This window comes from Talaromyces rugulosus, chromosome IV (assembly GCF_013368755.1).
Source record: "Talaromyces rugulosus chromosome IV, complete sequence".
Classification (NCBI taxonomy): Eukaryota; Fungi; Ascomycota; class Eurotiomycetes; order Eurotiales; family Trichocomaceae; genus Talaromyces; species Talaromyces rugulosus.
In genome coordinates, this window is record NC_049564.1 from 4,559,139 (window position 1) to 4,575,221 (window position 16,083).

General features: G+C 46.8%; 6 protein-coding genes across 6 annotated transcripts; 4 read left to right on the plus strand and 2 right to left on the minus strand.

Moving 5' to 3' along the window:
- Positions 1–192: 192 nt before the first annotated feature.
- TRUGW13939_08283 (uncharacterized protein) lies at positions 193–720 on the minus strand (the record flags this gene model as incomplete). Its single annotated transcript, XM_035491418.1, has 1 exon — positions 193–720. The coding sequence occupies one exon, from the start codon at positions 718–720 to the stop codon at positions 193–195; it is 528 nt and encodes a 175-aa protein (XP_035347311.1).
- A 1,631-nt stretch (positions 721–2,351) lies between these two features.
- TRUGW13939_08284 (uncharacterized protein) lies at positions 2,352–6,882 on the plus strand (the record flags this gene model as incomplete). The annotated part of the gene is made up of 3 exons (XM_035491419.1): positions 2,352–2,715; positions 2,767–6,791; positions 6,853–6,882. The coding sequence occupies 3 exons, from the start codon at positions 2,352–2,354 to the stop codon at positions 6,880–6,882; spliced, it is 4,419 nt and encodes a 1,472-aa protein (XP_035347312.1).
- Positions 6,883–8,424: 1,542 nt separating this feature from the next.
- Positions 8,425–9,968, plus strand: TRUGW13939_08285 (uncharacterized protein; the record flags this gene model as incomplete). Its single annotated transcript, XM_035491420.1, has 2 exons — positions 8,425–9,082; positions 9,139–9,968. The coding sequence occupies 2 exons, from the start codon at positions 8,425–8,427 to the stop codon at positions 9,966–9,968; spliced, it is 1,488 nt and encodes a 495-aa protein (XP_035347313.1).
- A 645-nt stretch (positions 9,969–10,613) lies between these two features.
- On the plus strand, positions 10,614–12,005 carry TRUGW13939_08286 (uncharacterized protein; the record flags this gene model as incomplete). The annotated part of the gene is made up of 3 exons (XM_035491421.1): positions 10,614–10,700; positions 10,764–11,405; positions 11,451–12,005. 3 exons carry the CDS (start codon positions 10,614–10,616, stop codon positions 12,003–12,005), a joined length of 1,284 nt encoding a protein of 427 aa, XP_035347314.1.
- Positions 12,006–12,595: 590 nt separating this feature from the next.
- TRUGW13939_08287 (uncharacterized protein) lies at positions 12,596–14,128 on the plus strand (the record flags this gene model as incomplete). The annotated part of the gene is made up of 1 exon (XM_035491422.1): positions 12,596–14,128. One exon carries the CDS (start codon positions 12,596–12,598, stop codon positions 14,126–14,128), a length of 1,533 nt encoding a protein of 510 aa, XP_035347315.1.
- A 336-nt stretch (positions 14,129–14,464) lies between these two features.
- On the minus strand, positions 14,465–15,871 carry TRUGW13939_08288 (uncharacterized protein; the record flags this gene model as incomplete). The annotated part of the gene is made up of 6 exons (XM_035491423.1): positions 14,465–14,826; positions 14,903–14,970; positions 15,026–15,399; positions 15,456–15,523; positions 15,609–15,645; positions 15,713–15,871. The coding sequence occupies 6 exons, from the start codon at positions 15,869–15,871 to the stop codon at positions 14,465–14,467; spliced, it is 1,068 nt and encodes a 355-aa protein (XP_035347316.1).
- Between the last annotated feature and the right edge of the window lie 212 nt (positions 15,872–16,083).

The following is a 16,083-nucleotide window of genomic DNA, read 5'->3' on the forward strand; positions in this document are numbered from 1 at the left end:
CAACAACAATAGTCAACTGTTGTGATGGGTTTCACTCAAATCATGATAGTTTTTTTTTTGTTCATTAAGAATTTTGATGTGCAGAAGAATATGCACGGTTGACCAGATTCTGTCAAAATTACGTACATATCTTGGTTATAGAGAAGAAGGAAAAGAATACAAAAAAACACTAGCTAGTTGTGTTGGAACTTGTCAATACTTGCTGAGTGTGACCTCTTCACAGTGTGATGGCAAATTTTTGATTGGCGACGCAGCCCAATAAATAGACTTTGTTCCGGGAAATCCGCCTTCCATAAAAGCATCACATTTAATCCATCCATAAAACCCATCATAATCGAACTGCAGCGACCCGGTTTTTCCCCAAGAGAAGCCAGGTGTCGAAGAAGGCCAGGGATCACCGTTCCCACCGTCGCTAAGTATATCTCCGGTTACGCTAGTAGACCCCAGAGTCGTGTTGTATGCGGCTAAAACCGAAAACCCAATGTCAACGTACTCGTTGTAATGGAAAACAAGTTCTGTGTTGTTGTTGATAGACACGGGATTGGCACCATCAGCGGCGTTATGAAGAGTAAGTGTGTATTGAAAACCAGGCTCGCCTCGTTGGAAATCGAACCCAAGAAACCAGTTGCCGTTGCCGATTTTGAGGTGTGTGTCATTTGTAGCGAGAGCGGGCGAAGCAGCAGCCACAAGGCTGAAAAGGGAGAGAATAGAGGTACGCATTTTGATGAGAAGGAGGCTCTATTGGCATGACTTTTGGAGAGACACAACCTTGGTTTAAATAGTAGATATTGGCAGGCCCGTCACCAACAACCCCTAAAATTAACGTTACTTCATTGTAGTATTGGTAGTAGTTACTAATTAGTTGGTTGTGCGCCAAGGCCTATTTTACGACGTTTGAGGTAACCTCACACTGATAAAATAGCTATAACTAAGACATGCGTATCGAAAAGCACTTTTCTTATAAGCCGATTGGCTCATTCTATTTGCGCATATTCGCGAATAGCTACAGAGTAGTTAACTAGTTACATGTCTGGCATTTATTCTATCTAACCAATTGCGGCTAAAATGAACATAAGCGTAGAAAATTCTGACCAATCCTGGGACTTTAAAAACTAAAAACTCTCCGCGTTTCCAAAAGGGACCATAGTTTATCTCAGACTTGTTGATACTAGAGCGTTGTTCTCCTCAGCCATGCAGATTCGGCAGCCTCCAAACGTGCTGGTTATGTTCGTTCATTATCAGTTAACCACCCCAGCAAAATAAACTCCAACTACAATAAACTTAAATATGTGTTGGCCGTTAAATAGTAATAGATGACCATTTGAAAGAAAAGGCTGAGCATAAAGCGGCGTGACGCTGAGCCTGCTAGCGTCGCACATATTTGTTATATAGGTACGTAGAAGAAAGGATTAGTCCTTATATGAAAATAAGGTTTATTATATTGATATAATAAATGCTTGGTTTTGTTATTTATCTTGAGGATACTTCGTGTATATCCTGTTTCTTCGAGTGGAAATAAATTAGAACTACAATCTTCAATGATGAAATCATCAACAACGTCAAGGCAGTGCAATAAGACTCATCGAACACACTCGGAAGCTCGGATCGCAAAGACCCTTTATTTTGGCCGGTCCATATGCAGTAAGTAACTCTCCGTGTGGCGGTCAGCAGAAGAAGTCGATCGATCACGGCCATTCTGATGCATCTCACGAGGCGGCCAATCGTTGACAGCATCCTACACGTGGCACTAGACGAGCTGACATAATTTCGTCAGCTTCTTGTTCATCCTTGACGGCGGCCGAGGACTCCGATGATATTTTCGTTAGTGCCAACATTTTACTGCTAAGCAGAATTAATCCACCCGGCTGGGTTGAAAAACGCCAAGGACTATGTGGTTGCAGGTGACGTGGAATGCATCAATTGATGTAGATATCTAGGCACGTACCTATCAGTCCCTGTACGGGGTCAATGGATGCTATAGATAGCAGAAGACCGACTGTGGCGCCACAGTGACAGGTGCGACTTTTATATCCTGAATCAGAGTGCGGGTGATGGAACGGGGCGCCTGAATCGACTTGTCGGGGTCCCCGCCGGGAAAAGCGCCTTAGCTTATTAGTAATATTATCGGATATAGCTCTGATTCCCACATCTTTGACCTCTTTTTTGTTTTGTTTTTTTTTTATCCCTCTTGTGCCGCCTGCTATTTCCCGTCTCCCAAGCAGAGGGGCGCTCTTCTCTCGCGTCTCCTGCCTCTGCTCGTCTTTCTTCACCTTCCCGTTTGGGCGACCGACGATTTGGAGTCCAGAAAAAACAAAACTCTCGCCGTCTTGCTTCGGCACTAATCCGCCAAAATGGCAGACTCGGATAACTCGTTCCCTGAAAAGGACTCGATTTCCACCGAGGCTGGCTACGAAGAGGGCCGCGAGAACGTGAGAAGCTCCAACCCAAAAGGACTGTCGCGGACAGACACTGGCGTCGACGTCGACCGCGCCCAAAAGGACTTTGCCGAACTGAGCCAGCAGTTCTCCAACATCTCGCAACAAGCACGCCGTCTGTCCAGACAGGCATCCAAGCCGTCCAAGCACGAAGCTGTTCATGATGTCGAACAAAGCCCCAGCTCGGCCAGCACAAACGGCGAACCGTGGGATCTCGAGACCGCGCTTCATGGGTCACGGGCGGCCGAGAACGAGGCCGGCATCAAACACAAGCACATTGGTAGGTCACCGTGCAAGAAGAAAAAAAAAAGTCAATGCTAACTGATTGCAGGTGTAATCTGGGACGGCCTCACTGTGCGAGGCTTTGGTGGCGTCAAGACATTTGTGCAGACATTCCCCGACGCTGTGGTTGGCTTCTTCAACATTTACGAAACCTTCAAGTCACTCTTTGGATTGACCAAAGGCGGCGTCGAAAATGACATTCTTCGCGATTTCCGCGGTGTTTTGAAACCCGGCGAGATGGTTCTTGTGCTTGGTCGCCCCGGCTCTGGCTGCACCTCGTTTTTGAAAGTCATTACAAACCAACGATATGGTTACACCTCCATTGATGGAGACGTAAATTATGGGATATTCGACAGCGATACTTTTGCGAAAAAGTACCGCGGTGAAGCCGTCTACAACCAAGAAGACGATGTTCATCACCCTACCCTGACCGTTGGCCAAACCCTCTCTTTTGCTCTGGACACCAAGACTCCCGGTACGAGACCGACTGGAATAACAAAGAAGGACTTCAAGAAAAAGGTCATCCAATTGCTGCTTAAAATGTTCAATATCGAGCACACAGCCAACACCGTTGTCGGTAATGCCTTTATCCGCGGTGTCTCTGGCGGAGAACGCAAGCGAGTCAGCATTGCCGAGATGATGGTTTCCTCTGCAACCATCCTGGCATGGGATAACACCACGCGAGGTCTAGACGCTTCCACCGCATTGGATTTTGCAAAATCACTGCGAATAATGACCAATATCTACCAAACAACAACCTTTGTTTCCCTGTATCAGGCCTCGGAGAATATCTACAAGCAATTCGACAAGGTAATGGTTATTGACGAAGGTCGTCAAGTATTCTTTGGGCCTGCTGCTGAAGCTAGATCTTACTTTGAGGGCCTGGGTTTCAAAAAGAAGCCCCGTCAAACTACACCCGACTACTTGACTGGATGCACCGACCCTTTCGAGAGAGAATATGAAGATGATGTTGCAAAAGGACCATCTAATCCGGACGAATTAGTCAAAGCCTTTGACGAATCCAAGTACCGACAGCTTTTGGACGATGAAATGACCGCATATCGCAATCAAATTCAAGAAGAAAAGCATGTCTACGAAGAGTTTGAAATTGCCCACCAACAAGCCAAACGCAAGTTTACCCCCAAGTCCTCAGTCTACTCGATTCCATTTTATCTGCAAATATGGGCATTGATGCAACGTCAATTCCTCGTTAAATGGCAGGACAAATTCGCCTTGACTGTGTCGTGGGTGACGTCAATTGGAACGGCTATAATATTGGGTACAGTTTGGTACAAATTGCCTACTTCCAGTGCCGGCGCCTTTACCCGTGGTGGTTTACTGTTTATTTCCCTTCTTTTCAATGCATTCCAGGCGTTTGCAGAACTAGGGTCGACTATGATGGGCCGTCCGATTGTGAACAAGCACCGTGCATTTACTTTCCACCGTCCAAGCGCCCTATGGATCGCCCAGATATTGGTTGATACAGCCTTCGCTGCCGTGCAGATATTGGTTTTTAGTATCATTGTCTACTTCATGTGCGGCTTGGTCCTCGATGCTGGTGCTTTCTTCACTTTCGTTCTGATTATTATTACGGGCTACCTTTCAATGACCCTATTTTTCCGAACCATAGGGTGTCTCTGTCCCGATTTTGACTACGCCATGAAGTTCGCAGCTGTTATCATTACTCTCTACGTGCTGACCGCTGGTTACTTGATTCAATATCAGAGCGAGCAGGTGTGGTTGAGGTGGATATTCTATATCAACGCACTTGGGCTTGGATTCGCTGCTCTTATGGTGAACGAATTCAAACGATTGACAATAACTTGTTCCGAGTCCTCGCTAGTGCCTTCTGGTCCAGCATATAGTGATGTTGGCATTGCTTACCAAAGTTGTACCCTGCAAGGAAGTTCCCCCGGGTCCAGTGTTATTCCTGGTTCTGCTTATCTTAGCGCAGGCTTCAGTTACGAAGACGGCGATCTTTGGCGCAACTTTGGAATTATCATCGCCCTGATTGTCTTCTTCCTGTTCACCAACTCCTATCTAGGAGAAGTCGTTAATTGGGGTGCTGGCGGTAGAACGATCACGTTTTATCAGAAAGAAAACGACGAGCGTAAAAAGCTTAACGAGGAATTGATGACCACAAAGCGCAAACGTCAGGATAAAGAACTGGAAGAATCGTCTTCGGAATTGAACATTACTTCCAAGGCGGTGCTTACGTGGGAGGATCTGAAATACGATGTCCCAGTCCCAGGCGGCACGCGAAGACTACTGAATTCGGTTTTCGGCTACGTTCAACCTGGAAAGCTCACCGCGCTAATGGGGGCTTCGGGTGCTGGAAAGACGACTCTGCTTGATGTGCTGGCTGCTCGAAAGAGTATTGGTGTTATCGCCGGTGATATTTTGATCGATGGAAAGCCTCCTGGTGCATCCTTCCAACGAGGCACGGCCTATGCGGAACAGCTTGACGTCCACGAGTCAACGCAAACAGTGCGAGAGGCGCTACGCTTCTCTGCCGAACTACGCCAGCCTTATCATGTTCCCTTGTCTGAGAAGCATGCATATGTGGAAGAAATTCTGTCTCTTTTGGAACTTGAGACCCTTGCAGACGCTATCATTGGGTTCCCCGAGTTTGGTCTATCTGTGGAAGAACGTAAACGTGTTACCATTGGTGTGGAACTAGCAGCCAAGCCTGAACTTCTCCTGTTTTTGGATGAACCAACGTCTGGTCTTGACAGTCAATCTGCGTTCAATATTGTTCGATTTTTACGCAAACTTTCGGCAGCAGGTCAGGCTATTCTCTGTACTATCCATCAACCCAACTCGGCACTGTTTCAAAGCTTTGACCGACTCTTGCTTTTACAGAGAGGCGGTGAGTGTGTTTACTTTGGAGATATCGGACAAGACAGCCAGGTCCTGATTAACTATTTCCGGGACAATGGAGCCGAATGCCCTCCCGATGCCAACCCGGCAGAATGGATGCTAGATGCTATCGGTGCTGGCCAAACCCCTCGTATCGGAGATCGTGATTGGGGTGACATTTGGCGCGACTCGCCTGAGTTGGCAAAGACTAAAGCGGACATTGTCAAAATGAAAAAAGATCGGATAGCGGACAACAAGGAGGACGGTGATAAGTCTAAAAAGGAGGTTGAATATGCCACGCCCACTTGGTTCCAGATTAGAACGGTCGTTCGGAGAACTAACTTGGCTTTCTGGAGATCCCCCAACTACGGATTTACCAGATTGTTCACCCATGCTGCCATTGCTCTGCTCACCGGTCTTGCGTTCTTGCAATTGGACGACTCACGATCTTCACTTCAGTATCGAGTTTTCGTCCTTTTCCAAATTACTGTCATTCCTGCCATTATCATCCAACAGGTTGAGCCCAAGTACGACATGTCGCGTCTTGTCTCATATCGAGAGTCTGCGTCAAAGACGTACAGGTCGATTGCATTCGCCACAGCTATGGTGGTTGCTGAGGTTCCCTACAATGTGCTCTGCTCAGTGGTGTTTTTCCTTCCAATTTATTACATCCCCGGCTTTATGAGCGAGTCGTCCCGTGCAGGCTACCAATTTTTTATGGTACTGATCACCGAATTCTTTGCTGTGACCCTTGGTCAGCTGATTTCCGCCCTGACTTCGTCGTCCTACATTGCATCCCAACTCAACCCTCCGTTTATCATTGTGTTTGCGTTGTTTTGTGGTGTCGCGATTCCCAAGCCCCAGATTCCCAAATTCTGGAGAGCCTGGTTGTATCAACTGGACCCATTTACTCGTCTGATTGGAGGAATGCTTGTCACCGAGCTCCATGGCCGTGAGGTTCACTGCACACAAGCTGAACTAAACAGTTTCCCAGCCCCAGGCAACCAAACCTGTGGTGAATACATGGAGCCATACTTTGCAGCTGGCGGGCCTGGTTACATCGTCAACAATATCACCCAGCTATGCGAGTATTGTGCATACAAGGTCGGAGACGAGTTTTACTCGCCTTTTGAGTTGAGTTTCGATAATAGATGGCGTGACCTGGGTATTTTTGCTGCATTTATTGCTAGCAACATTATCATCCTTTTCATTGGGGTAAGTTATTATGTCTTTAACGTTTAGAGTATCTGTTCTTTGCTAACATGTCGATATCTAGTCGCGCCTGCTCAACTTCAACAAGCGTTAATCGACTGTCATTCTTGTGTATTTCATTGACAACCATTTTTCGGTGTTGACAGGGTGGGAAGTCACCAAAAGAGTTTTCCATAGTAGATTGATAGAGCATGTTCCTGATGTACCATGTTACCTGGTCTAGAAAAAGTATATTAGATAATTAATTCATTAATTTCTCAATCAACAACACTACATCTGACCTGATAATAGCAAAACATTTACTTATTCCATACATCAATTGATGTGTCATAAACGCCAAAGACATGTCAATTGGTTGTACACGTCAGCGAATCAGGAGTGTATCCCACCCTTAACACCTCACACCTAGCTCAGATTTCTTCCACGAACTAGAAACACACTCCCATCAACAATCATTTCTACCTACTCGTGATCAAAACATCTCGGATAATTTTTAGTTTGACCTGTTCACCGACCACCCAAATCAAGGCAGAAGAGATATGAGTGCTGGCAATCAAGAGGCGCCCTACCAACGCCCTGACCCTCTCGCAATATTCCCTTTGGTTGCTACGCAGCCTCTTGAAGGGTTACCATCGAAAATAATATCCAACGACTCCAACTATGAATTTTACGGACCCTTTGACCAAACCCAGCTGGCTGTGTCAGCTAGCGAATTTATCCTGTCCCGATCGGATGCAACAAGCCGCCAAACTATTTCCGCTGAACTGAATCGTTTTCTCACAGTAGCTGTTCAAAACTGCTACAAAACAGCTAGTTCGACCGATAGATCTGATATAATACACTCGTGCTGGTTAACAATCCGAGCTTATTCTGCAACAGATGAGTTCAAACTGCCCAGATGGCATCGCGATGGGCGAATGTTTGATTGTACGTGCTTCGAGCGACGAACCATACCTCATTCCAAGTACGCTTTTACTCTGTTGGGCCCACCAACCTTGGTTCTGTCGCCCAGCGCCGAGTTGGATGAAGCATTTGATACCGCGGGAAGAACATGGCAGGAAGATAATAGAAACCTGCTTGAAGCGAGTCGGAAAGAAGGAGGTATACAGTCCCAAATAAGACTTGCGGAAAAGGAAAGACCTTTTCTAGCGGAGCGTTTACGAAATTTCAAACCGGTGCCCTTGGAGCCCAGCCAGATCATTCGTTTTTCTTGGGGACAGTCGGATTCTCCAGTTCACTCTGAACCGGACTTTTCTGCAACGGATCGGATTTTTGTCAGTATCTTATTTGGGAGTGAAAAAGAAATTAAAGACATGTGCAGATTCAGAAAAGCAAAGTACAATGAGGAAAATTAATCCGAGGAGGAAAAATTAAAATAAAAGAGAGAAGCTCGAAGCTGAAGCGAAGGCTGCGAAATAGTTCTGCCAAGTTAGGCTATACATTTAAAGGTATTAGTTTAATGTGCTTGTAACCCAACTCCTATTTTCAAGTATAATTGAGGTCCACGCCTTTTACTACAACTAGGTATACAGTCTGTTCATACCAAGTGACTGGCCAATCACAGCAACAGGGACCACGCACGGCCAAGCATATGCGAACTCCCTTGGTCAACTCTGCGTCTCTTTCCACCTCCACCATGGATACAAACGCTGTCCTTGACCTCGTTCACGAGGTACAGGGCCAACTCTGGGTCGATAAAGTTAATGAAGCCCACAGAACAGGCCGTCTCTGTCAGTGGGTATCAACTTTCCATCCCGATAAGCTTCCTTGTCAACTCGACGGTTCCTTTTATTATGGCGCATTCAATGCCGGCATAAAAATGGTTTTCAGCGATAGCACTGCTTGGATGGTTCGTTTTCCTCGTGTGGGGAGAGTCTCTGATGATTACACCGACGAGAAGGTCGCCGTGGAGGTGACTGTTCTAAATCTCATCCGCAATAGGACTACCATTCCTGTCCCGACAGTCCACGCATGGGGTTCTGCATCAAGCAACATGATTGGCTTAGGGCCGTTTATAATTATGGACTTCATATATGGTGTTAGCCTTAGCGACCTTCTCAAGGATCCTGACGCCGAGCGCCCAACTAGACTTATGAAGGAAGACATCAGCGACAGCGAAATTAAAGCTATCTACCGGCAATTGGCAAATTTTATGCTTCAGCTCTTCAAGCTTGATTTTGGCCGAGTTGGCAGCCTACCATCGCCAACAGCTGTTGCCCAAAGCCCTACACCAAATCGCCCGCTAACGTTCAAGGCCCATAGCATTCTACAAAATGGAGGAGTTGACACCTTTGGTGCGACTTCCTATTTTCCATCCTTTTATATTTGTATAGCTAAATAAACAATCTAGGTGATCGAGACCAAGGTTTTACGACAACAACCGAATATTTCCAATATGTCATCGGGCAGGACTGGAAACAGCTTCTTGACCAGTCAAACTCGGCTTTTGGCGTTTATGATGCTCAAAACAAATATTTGGCGTTCAAGGTCTTAAAAGACTTGATACATGATTTTGTCAATCCAAAGTATGACCGTGGCAAATTTAAGCTAATTTGTGATGATCTCGGCTTAGCAAATTTGATCGTCCGGAGCAAGGAGGATCTTACAGTTGTCGGAGTAGTAGATCTTGAGTGGTCCTATATCGGACCCGCCCAGTTGTTTGGCTCAGCACCATGGTGGCTTCTCCAGGATAGACCTGTGAACAGCGTATGGGACTACAATGGTGATGAGCCGCCCAAGATTGCTGCTCGATACTTCAAATGCCTCGATATTTTCATGCATGTTTTAGAGGAGGAAGAGACAAAAATGCCAGGAAACGAGGAGAGAGAGCTCTCCAGCCTCATCAAGTGGTCGCAAGCCTCTGGGGCCATGTGGCTGCATATGCTCCTTTCATCCGGCTTCAATGAGTGCCGTAGCTTTCCCTTTATGCAGCTGCGCCGACATTTGGGGGATACTGAGTGGGCGAAGCGTGAAATGGAATTTGACAACGCAGAAGAGCTGGAAGAATTTACGGCGCGGAAGTTGGGCGAATTGGATAGGTATGATGCAGCCTTGGAGAAGCTCGAGGGGGACAAAGAGCTCGTAGATAGCAGGAGGATGACGAAGGAGGAATTCATTGCAAAGGCAATAGAAGAGCACAATTGTCCCCACCTATACAGCCAACGAGGACACAAGAAATGACAAATGGTTGCTCCGTAAGCTGGCCGTCCAGCTCGGCTTGCTTCGTGCCTGAAAATCTGGCAATTACTTTGTATAGCTCAGTTAGAACAGTTTTGTGATACGGTGTGTTATTGTGCGGTGACTTCTACGGTCTCATACGGAGTACTGGCAATGATTGTTCTGTATCAAGTGTTAGTGATTTTATCCTCTCTAATCATGATAAAACTTTGTTACTGGCATCATTTACTAGATTTAAATCGTTTACCTTTTAGATTTATTTATAAGTATTTCACATGATAACAAATGTTGTAATAATTTCCCGCGAATTCCAGCACGTAGACCCCTCCATACTCCATACCAGGCCGAGACAGCAACATTCAAAAACACAATTCCACAATGCCGTCATTTCGTTTGCATTTTACTTTGCACTAAATAATTAAACTGTTTTGTTTCAGACGCACTGGTCTCGCCACATTCAAGACAAGACGGGTCTGGTTTTCATTATATTTGCATACAAATGTCGAGTAAGCCTAGCGGACCGAGGGACATGGTGAGTAGATACCACGACTGAATTTCGCTTTATACTTCTTTTCTGAAATCATATTTTTTTTGTTTAGGGGTTTGAATTGGCTCACCAAGCTCGTAAGCGCTTTTTTCAATTCCAAAATGGTCTTTCTCTTTTTAGTCTACGTCATGTTGATGCTAAATGCGGCCGCAGCTGCAACGCCTAAATACGTATTTGCGCATTATATTGTGAGTTTTCATCTCTTCAATCACCATCCAGAGAGTATTATCGTCTAATTTTACTGCTCAAAGACCGGAAACGCGGCCCATATAACACAGGATCAACTAGAGTCAGATATGAAAATCGCCAAACATGCATTCATTGATGGCTTTGCCCTAAACATTGCTCAACAAGATCAAAACACCGACTTTGTACTACAGAAAGCCTATGCAGCCGCTGAAAAAGTCGGTGATTTTTCTCTTTTCCTGTCCTTTGACTATCTATCTGGTGGGCCGTGGCCGGTGGATAGGGTGGTTGACACCATCAACCGCTATAAACCCCATCCAGCTCAGTTTTATTATAACAAAAAACCTCTTGTGTCGACATTTGAAGGTGTGGGGAATACCAATGACTGGACAGAGATTAGAAACAAGACCGACTGCTTTGCGATGCCGGACTGGACGAGCCTAGGGCCCGAGTCCTTTACCAATGTCCGAGACAAGGTTGACGGCTTTTTCAGCTGGGATGCTTGGCCATTTGGGACAGAAAATAAGAGCACGGAAGGTGATGAGGCATGGGCCAACGCGACTGGTGGCAAGCCGTATATGATGCCTGTTTCGCCATGGTTTTATACAAATTTGCCCCAGTGGAACAAGAACTGGCTCTGGAAAGGTGCGCATCTGTGGACACAACGCTGGGAAGATATCTATTACTTTCAGCCGGACCTTGTCCAGGTGAGGTTTTCCATTTCATATTGAAACTATTACTGACAGGGTTAGATTATTTCGTGGAACGACTACGGCGAATCCCACTACATTGGCCCTGTCCATGAAGACGGCATTCCGCAAGGAGCGTCACGATACGTCCAGGACAATCCCCACGATGCATGGCGTGCCTTGTTACCGTATTTTATTGCATCCTACAAAACCGCAAACAGATCCAGGATCCGAGTAGTGAGGGATACACTAGTATTTTGGTACCGCCCCAATCCAAACGATTCTGGGAGTGATGGTGGCACTACCGGCAACAGTCCGCAACATGGCCAGCCGGCAATGGATCCACGCCTTCTTGCCGAGGACAAGATTTACATCGCAGTCCTGGTGAAAGAGCCCAGTTTCATTTTGGCGCAAATCGGCGATGGGCCGATAGTCTCCCTAGAGGCTCAGCACTCTGGAATAAACAGTTTCGAGGTGCCGTTTGATGGACAGCTGGGGAATACCACATTTGCAATCGTGAGGGATGACAAGGAGGTGGCATACGCAACGGGTCCGCCGATTACCAAGGAGTGTGTGGATGGAACGATCAACTGGAACGCAGTTGTTGGGTCGAGCTAGGGAGTTCAAAGTAGAATCTGGAGACTCGTTTAGATATTCTTGTACATATTTCCGAGTTTGGTTATTCAATATTATTGAGTATTCGGAGATGAGTCGATGTTCTCATTCCAGTGGTAATCTCCAAGATTTGCTTCGCTGAAAGAATTCCGTACCATTCTCTCCTGTGAAATTGATTAATAGTGCACAATCCAAAGACTGCCTTGGTACCTGAGAAACGATAGTAGGAAAGCGCCTTGCATCTACATGATCTACCCACAACTAATCGAACGAGGACATAGCTGGTTGACGAAATAGCAAGACACAACTCCGAGTGCTAGATTTCTGACCGAATACCGGAGCCATCCTGCCAGTGCTACCTTTGATGACGATGTTGTTGCTGTTGTTGTTGTGATAAGATCACGCGGCGCAGGCAGGTGAGGTGTTATCGCCGCAGGGATTGTGCCGCGGCCCGTGCGCAGAGCTCTCCTCCGCATCGCTCGTCATCACTTCGCTCCTTCTCTTCCCTTCTTCCCTTCTCTCTTCTCCTTGCATTTCTCTCGACAGACTCTAAATTACTTCCTCCACTTCCATTCCATAACTCTCTACCAACAATGACCAAACACCGCTATTCCAGCCTGCACTCGTCGGTTTCGAATCTCCGAATCTCCGAGTCTTCCCCGCAGCAGCAGCAACAACAACAACAACAACAGCAGAACCCCGAGTCATCGGCGTTCTCAGCAGAAGCCTATGCGCAGCCATTCCTCGAGTTTATCAGCGGCAACCCGACTATATTCCATGCCGTTGACCACTTTAGCAAACAGCTCGAGTCTCAGGGGTACAAGAGGCTCTCCGAACGCGACTCGTGGAAGTCGCAGCTGAAACGTGGAGGGAAGTATTATCTCACCCGCAATGGTAGCTCTTTGGTCGCCTTTGCGGTGGGTAATGAATACAAGGCCGGCAATGGCGTTGGTGTTGTTGCGGGACACATCGATGCCTTGACCACCAGGCTGAAGCCCGTGTCCAAGCTCCCGAACAAGGTCGGCTTTAGGCAGCTGGCAGTCGCCCCGTATGCGGGTGCCTTGAACAAGACCTGGTGGGACCGAGACTTGGCCATTGGAGGTCGCGTTCTGGTCAAGGATCCTTCTACCGGCGTTGTGGAAACTAAGCTTGTCAAGCTCGATTGGCCCATTGCCCGCGTCCCCACGCTGGCTCCTCATTTCGGGGCTGCGTCGACAGCTGCCAACCAGGAGACCAACATGGTCCCTATTATTGGAACTGACAATTCCGATATTTTCTCTGAGAATGCTTCCAATGCCGACGAGGAAACCGCGATCAAGACCAACACGTTTGCTGCTACCCAGCCCTCGAAACTGGTCAAGGTCATTGCGGGAGAAATCGGTGTCACCGATTATAGCAACATTATCAACTGGGAACTGGAGCTCTACGATAGCCAGCCTGCGCAATTCGGTGGATTGGAGAAAGATCTTATCTTTGCTGGTCGCATAGACGACAGACTGTGCTGTTATGCAGCCCAAGAGGCCCTTCTGGCCTCCCCCGATACAGCCTCGCCCGGGCTTGTTAAACTTGTCGGCATGTTTGACGATGAAGAAATTGGGTCCCTGCAGCGTCAGGGTGCCAAATCGACATATATGAGCAGCGTCATTGAGCGCATAGCTGAAGCCTTTGCCGAAGGCTCATACGGACCTAACCTGTACAACCAAACCGTTGCCAACAGTTTCATGGTCTCTTCCGACGTGTGCCATGCGGTAAACCCGAACTACCTCAACGCATACTTGGAAAACCACATGCCTCGACTCAACGTCGGTATTGCTGTCGCTGCTGATCCCAACGGACACATGGCCACCGATGCCGTGAGCCACGCGATTCTGCAACAAGTCGCCGACCGGGCTGGCTCAAAGCTTCAGATATTTCAGATTAGAAATGACTCACGCTCTGGTGGCACTATCGGCCCCATGAGCAGTGCTCAGATTGGACTGCGAACTATCGATGCTGGCATCCCGCAATTGAGCATGCACAGCATCAGGGCGACGACTGGCCGTTTGGATCCAGGATTGGGTGTCAAGCTGTTCAAGGGATTCTTTGACCATTTCGAGGAGGTGGACAAGAGTTTTGGAAGCTTTTGATTTGAGTGATTCTTCAACGTTTCATAGGCATTGTCGTCAAAGCATAGTTAGATATTTGTCATATATAGCTATATATAGACCGGAGAATAGGTTATATTTGCGTATTTCAACATTGAATTAATTGATATTAGCAGTAACCGTTGGATTGCAACTGTTACATGTAGCATTCAGATAAAGAAAACTCTATACATGTAACAGCTGTCTCACCGAAATCGAACCATTCCCAGCTTTTCCTAATTTATAATCCTTTCAACCCCATAAATACCTTAATCTCAAACACACAATAAAAAGTCCGATAAGAAAGAAACCCATTGGTTTTTTTTTTTATTTTTTCATTCACGGCAAACTGTTTCGCGGAGACTGAAAAAACGACCCCTTTCGATACAAATCTTCCGCAAAAGCATTGCCAGGTATGGGAAGTCTCCTGTTCCATTCATCCACATTATGATAATTACCACTATTCGTCCTACCATCTTGCCGAAGTCTGGCGAGCTCGATTCCATCTGCGGGGGCGGTTTGTCGACTTCGGTACGCATAGGTTCGCGATGAGGGTCTCGTTTGCGATCGACTGGTGTCCAGGTCAGGCATTATCGAGGGCCAGACGCGAGAGAGTAAAGGGCGGAGGGTTGGGAGGCATGCGCAGATTATTCCTGTGTTGCATTCGATTGAGGACCACATTGAGAAGCTGGGACTGTCGTCTGCAAGTTATATATATATATATATATGTTAGTGATTCATTTCCGTCTTTAGGTAAGTAGATATATTTGTACTCACGAGTAAAGCCAGATGAAGTAGAGAGAACCATCACACTCTGCAGGCGGATTATACTGATAATAAAAACACTGTGACAGCGGAGTCAGAATGTTTCAACACCAGGTAGAGAAAGGGTCGACGTACAGCCCTCCTAACCCAAACATAACGGACAAGGCGATTTTCTGTCTCAGAGACAAATACAAAGCAAACGATGCCGGTATTGGAATGACAATAATAGCAAGGTCGACAACGATATAAACACCTGCATTGATGAACCACAGTATCTCGTTTTTCAAACAGTGTCCTGCGAGGTTGGGATTCCAGGATTTGGCTTCAGGGATGCAGCGTAACAAGGCAACCAAGACAGCCCAGAGACCGTACATGGCGAGGATAGCAATTATGATACTGCATAAAATGCGCATCTTCTTGGTTTGAAACACCCGCGAGTATTGTAGAAAGATGGACACCTTTGCAAGGATCATGGCGACATTGTAAACGGGTATCGAGAGCCAGAAGATCTTTTGAAGCTGTTAGAGTGTCTTTCATATAATTGCTATTGAACATTGAAACTTACTATCAATTGCTTGGTCAAAGTTTCTGGTAGAAGATCACTCTCATGCCAGCCCATGCCAAATTTTGTCTCTGTCGTATATCAGCGATAATCTTTATCGTAACAATCGAGGAGGAGGAGGAGGAGGAGGAGGAGGAGGAGGAAATATAGCCTCACCAGCGATAAGCATCGCCATGAAGCCGACCGAAAAAAACTGTAAACAAAACAAATTTCTTTTTGTCAGCGTCATATAATTTACCAAGTGGGAAAAAGATTGTTACCAAAGCAGCAGCAACAACCCAGTCGCTTGACTCCAATTTGCCGAGGATTCGAGCTCGAGCGCAAAAGCGAGCTGTCACAAGGCCAATGGCGAGTGCAGTGAGGACTGCACTTGGGGTCAGATCATGCACAGCGCGAGAATCCATCGCAACGCTGCCCATCTTCGTTGTCTCGAGCCTGGATCTGAGGATCCAGTGAGATAGAGGCACAGGTTGAGGTCTGAGAGGATCCAAACTGTGGAGAGTGGAAGGAAGGAAGTGGTCTGATATTGACAGTATGCTTGTGGGGACACGCCCTCAGAGAAAGATATCGATGGAGGGCAATGGAGGAGGGCGGTCTCGTTTGCGGCCTCCATAGACCTTAGTCTGTTGCA